Genomic DNA, 5,297 nt, shown 5'->3' with positions numbered 1-5,297 from the left:
AAAAAAAAAAAAAAAAAAAAAGGATGGGCTAGTCCTGGGAGCTCTTAGCAGGTGTGATACCACCATTCTGACTCCTGTGTCAGGGCACTTTGTTTACCAGGAAACAAGGGGATGCCCCATTCGCTTCCCCAGGGGCTCGCAGTCCACAGGGCCCTTTGCCACCTCCGCAGGCGCTGGCGCAGAGGGAAGATATGGAGGAGCGGATTACGACGCTGGAGAAGCGCTACCTGAGCGCCCAGCGCGAGGCCACGTCTCTGCACGACGCCAACGACAAACTGGAGAACGAGTTAGCTAGCAAGGAGTCACTGTATCGGCAGGTGGGGGCGCAGCCCGGGAGGGACAATGGGGCGGCGCCGGGGCCCAGGTGACGCAGCCCGTCCCCTCCCGCGCCTCTCCCTCCCCCAGAGTGAAGAGAAGAGCCGTCAGCTGGCCGAGTGGTTGGACGATGCCAAGCAGAAGCTGCAGCAGACGCTGCAGAAGGCGGAGACCTTGCCCGAGATAGAGGCGCAGCTAGCGCAGCGCGTGGCGGCGCTCAACAAGGTGCGGGGAGGACTTGGGTCGCGACCTTGCGTGGGGAAGGCGTGGGGCCTAGAGGAGGCAGGGTCGCAGATCTGGAGAGGTAGGAGCGAGGTCAGAACCCTGGATTTGGGGGAAAGTGTGAGGCCTAGGGGCTGGGAAAGGGACAGCACTTGGAATGAGGAGGGCCTGGAGGTTTGCACGTAGGACGGATGGGAGCGGGGTTCTGTAGCCTGGACTGAAAGGACGGGTGGCCTGAGAGGAAAGGAATAGGTCCTGAAAAAGTGGACTAGGCGCAGGGGCGGGGCCTGACTCATAGCTGCAGGGGAGGAGCCTGGCGCTGTGGGGGCGGGGCCTGGCGCTCAACCTTGGAGGAGGTGGGGTTCGGAGCCTGACTGATCCTGGAAGGGTAAGTCACACGCCATGAGTTCCATCCTCTAGGCTGAGGAACGTCATGGGAATTTCGAGGAGCGGCTTCGGCAGCTGGAGGCCCAGCTGGAAGAGAAGAATCAAGAGCTGCAGCGGGTGAGGGGGTGGAAGACAGCACAGAGGGTGGGGCTTCGAGGCTGGGGCGGAGCTTAATGAGGAGGCTGGGAGCCCGGGGGCGGGGCTTAGATCAAGGGTGGTGGTCTGGGCAGGGTGGGCTTGAACACGCCCGCCCCGCTCTGCTTTGCACAGGCCCGGCAGCGGGAGAAGATGAACGATGACCACAATAAGCGGCTGTCGGAGACGGTGGACAAGCTGCTAAGCGAGTCCAACGAGCGCTTACAGCTTCACCTCAAGGAGCGCATGGGGGCGCTGGAGGAGAAGGTGCGCCCCCCATCCAGGACTGCGGGACGCGGAATTCTGGGACTACCTCTTGCTGGAATCCTGAGGCCCAGGCCTTTCTCTCAGATCTGTTATCGGAGGCTTCCCTAAACCGCGGCATCCTGAGTTGGGCAGCCTTCTCTGCTGTATTGCCCAGACCCGCTTTTTCACCTATTCTAGACGTTCCAAGAGCCGAATTCTGGGGCACCCATGCCTCAAGTCCTTGACTTTGCCCAAAGCCTCCAACCTCATGGACCCCCAAACCCTGAACCCTCTGAGATTGCACAGGGTGTTGCATCCCGGGGCTTCTCTCCCCAGAAACATCGTTGTCCCTGCTCCCCCGAAACTCACCATTTGTCCATCTCATTCCTCCTGGGTCCCCTCAGGCCTGTCTGTGTGCATTGGGAGCTGCCTGCAGCCCCACGGGCGTGCCCCTCTCAGGTCCCACTCCCTCACTTCACCTCTGTCTCCACAGAACTCCCTGAGCGAGGAGATAGCCAACATGAAGAAGCTTCAGGATGAGCTGCTGCTAAACAAGGTAGGGGGCCCTGAGGGGACAGGAGGAGGAGGTTGGGGCAGTGTTTGCTGAGGCTAGGATCCGCAAGTCTGGCAGGGTCTGTTCCTCCTGGGTGGAGCAGATTCTAACCCGACACCTCCAACACCGGCCCCCAGGAGCAGCTCTTGGCCGAAATGGAGCGGATGCAGATGGAGATCGACCAGCTGCGGGGGAGGCCACCATCCTCCTACTCCAGGTGACAGCAGCCCTCCTGCCCTGCCTCCACCATGGAGCCCTGTTGGCCAAGCTCCTCCCTTCTAATCCCCACTTCCTATCCTCCCAAAACTTCTACTGATCCCTCTGGTTTTTTGTTTGTTTGTTTGTTTTTTGTTTGTTTTTTTGAGACAGAGTCTTACTCTGTCACCCAGGCTGGAATGCAGTGGCACGATTCTGGCTCACTGCAACCTCCACCTCCTGAGTTCAAGCAATTCTCGTCCCTCAACCACCGGAGTAGGGGACTACAGGCGTACGCCACCACAGCCGGCTAATTTTTGTAGTTTTAGTGGAGACGGGGTTTTGCCATGTTGGCCAGGCTGGTCTGGAACCCCAGACCTCAAGTGATCCTCCCGCCTTGGCCTCCCAAAGTGCTGGAATTACAGATGTGAGGCACCGCGCTTAGCCCCCTCTGGTTTTTTTACCCTGACTTTATTTATTTGCTTTTTCTTTCTTTTGAGACAGAGTCTCACTCTGTTGCCCGGGCTAGAGTGCAGTGGCACGATCTCAGCTCACTGCAACCTCTGCCTCCCCGGTTCAAGTGATTCTCCTGCCTCAGCCTCCAGAGTGGCAGGGATTACAGGAACCTACCACCATGTCCAGCTAATTTTTTTTTTTTTTGAGATGCAGTTTCGCTCTTGTTGCCCAGGCTGGAGTGCAGTGGTGCTATCTTGGCTCACTGCAACCTCCGCCTCCCAGGTTCAAGTGATTCTCCTGCCTCAGCCTTCCAAGTAGCTGGGATTACAGGCAGGCACCACCATGCCCAGCTAATTTTTGTATTTTTAATAGAGACAGGGTTTCACTATGTTGGTCAGGCTGGTCTCGAACTCCTGACCTCAGGTGATCCGCCCGCCTCGGCCTGCCAAAGGGCTGGGATTACAGGAGTGAGCCACCGCACTGGCCATAATTTTTAAAGTTTTAGTAGAGACGGGGCTTCACCATGCCGGCCATAATTTTTAAAGTTTTAGTAGAGACGGGGCTTCACCATGTTGGCCTGGTCTCGAACTCTTGACCTCAAGTGATCTGCCCACCTCGGCCTCCCAAAGTGCTGGGATTACAGGCCTGAGTCACCAGGCCTGGCTCCTTGACCCTGACTTCAGGGCCCTGGCCCTAGGTCTGTCTCTGTGACCCCTTACCTCTGTGCCCTTTTCCTGACCCCTTGGTCCCTGACTGCTTTCCTCACGCCCACAGGTCTCTTCCTGGCAGTGCCCTGGAGCTCCGTTACTCTCAGGCACCCACATTACCTTCTGGTGCCCACCTGGATCCCTATGTGGCTGGCAGTGGTCGGGCAGGCAAGAGGGGCCGCTGGTCGGGGGTCAAGGAGGAGTCCTCCAAGGTCAGCAGCTGCCTCTGGAGCCTGGACTGAGCAGGGCTTGGGTGGGCAGCAGTAGGAAGTGGAGCTAAATCCGTGGGACTCTGGGAGGAAGCTGAGTTGAGGGGCAGGATCTCCTGGACTCACCCACTCACCCTTTCTTCTCTCCTTCCCTGCAACCCTCTTGCCTGGATGTCTCCTGTGGATGTCCTGCCACCTGGTGAGAACCTGAAAATAATGATGATGGGACTGGGAGGGGCATATGGAATCCCAGAGTAGGCGGGGTTAGGTGAGCCAGCTGAGTCATGGGAATCAGGGGCAGGAATGGAGTCATGGCTGTGGGCGTGGCTTGGAGAGGGTTCGGGGAGGGATCAAGGACAGGGACCTGTCAAGAGAAGAAGTTGGAGGCCGGGCAGGGGTGTCCATGCCTGTAATCCCAACACTTGCTGGCACCGAGGCAGGCAGATCACTTGAGGTCAGGAGTTTGAGAGCAGCCTTGCCAAAATAGCGTCTCTAGGAAAAATGCAAAAATTAGCCGGGCGTGGTAGCGGGCACCTGTAATCCCAGCTACTGAGGAGACAGGCAGAAGAATCATTCGAACCTGGGAGGCAGAGGTTGCAGTAACCCGAGATTGCGCCACTGTACTCCAGCCTGGGCGACAGAGAGAGACACTGTCTCAAGAAAAAATTAAAAAACAAAGAAATAAAGCTGGGCTGGGAAAAGCATCAGTGAGATTAGGAAAGGTCAGGATCATGAGCCAAGACCCAGTGCCAACCTCGGCCCCCACCCACCTGATGTCGCTCTGTCCCCACACAGGGACAGGATTGGGAGCGGTCTGCCCCTGCGGGCTCCATACCACCCCCATTCCCTGGGGAGCTGGACGGCTCAGATGAGGAGGAGACAGAGGGGATGTTTGGGGCCGAGCTGCTGTCCCCCAGTGGGCAGGCTGACGTGCAGACGCTGGCCATCATGCTTCAGGAGCAGCTGGAGGCCATCAACAAGGAGATCAAGTGAGCCCTGGCCTGCCCTGCCCTGCCTGAGCTGACTCCACAGCCCTTTTGGCTCTGGAGACCTGAAAGCCTGAGTCCATCTCCTCTTACACCATCCACAGGAATTCTTCCAGCCCAACACTCACTCCACTGTCCAGGCATCCCCTAAGATACACTCAGAAGTCTTCTATGTGCTACCTACACATATACCCGCAGCCAGTACTAACCATTCCCCAACACACCAAAGACTGCACCCCAAAATACCCCAGTTCCTCTCAATGCACCAAGAATCTTCCATTATGCCGTCAATTTTGTGGTTTCACATAACGAGTGCCCAGAGTCTCCCACTACCCTAAGAATCTCAAGACAACACAAGGTTCCCAACCTCAAACACCAAGAATTTCATCCTAATGCCCTAATCAAAAACTTCACCTCCGGGCTGGGCGCGGTGGCTCACGCCTGTAATCCCGCACTTTGGGAGGCCGAGGCAGGCGGATCATGAGATCAGGAGATCGAGACCATCCTGGCTAACACGGTGAAACCCTGTCTCTACTAAAAAAAATAATAATAATTAGCCGGGTGTGGCGGCAAGAGCCTGTAGTCCCAGTTACTCGGGAAGCTGAGGCAGGAGAATCGCTTGAACCCAGGAGGCGGAGCTTGCAGTCAGCCGAGATGGCACCACTGCACTCCAGCCTGGGCGACAGAGCAGCGAGACTCTGTCTCAAAAAACAAACAAAAACTTCAACTCCATATACCAAGAATTTCTAATATAAAAAACATCCCTAACTTATTAAGAAGCCCCCAGTGTGGCCGGGCGCGGTGGCTCAAGCCTGTAATCCCAGCACTTTGGGAGGCCAAGACAGGCGGATCACGAGGTCAGGAGATCGAGACCATCCTGGCTAAC

The 5,297-nt window shown here is 57.0% G+C and overlaps 1 protein-coding gene across 1 annotated transcript in view; it reads left to right on the top strand.

Moving 5' to 3' along the window:
* The window catches only part of LOC113223712 (liprin-alpha-3-like), a 13,949-nt gene that overhangs the window by 5,229 nt on the left and 3,423 nt on the right, over positions 1 to 5,297 (top strand). The window contains exons 7-14 of the mRNA XM_026453114.1: positions 171 to 317; positions 406 to 540; positions 958 to 1,041; positions 1,195 to 1,326; positions 1,799 to 1,861; positions 1,996 to 2,075; positions 3,284 to 3,428; positions 4,227 to 4,414. Coding sequence (XP_026308899.1) covers positions 171 to 317; positions 406 to 540; positions 958 to 1,041; positions 1,195 to 1,326; positions 1,799 to 1,861; positions 1,996 to 2,075; positions 3,284 to 3,428; positions 4,227 to 4,414 — 974 coding nt within the window. The remainder of the gene's footprint in view (positions 1 to 170; positions 318 to 405; positions 541 to 957; positions 1,042 to 1,194; positions 1,327 to 1,798; positions 1,862 to 1,995; positions 2,076 to 3,283; positions 3,429 to 4,226; positions 4,415 to 5,297) is intronic.

The sequence above is a fragment of the Piliocolobus tephrosceles genome, unplaced genomic scaffold (assembly GCF_002776525.5).
Source record: "Piliocolobus tephrosceles isolate RC106 unplaced genomic scaffold, ASM277652v3 unscaffolded_42326, whole genome shotgun sequence".
Taxonomy (NCBI): domain Eukaryota; kingdom Metazoa; phylum Chordata; class Mammalia; order Primates; family Cercopithecidae; genus Piliocolobus; species Piliocolobus tephrosceles.
This window is presented reverse-complemented; position numbering and strand designations above follow the sequence as displayed.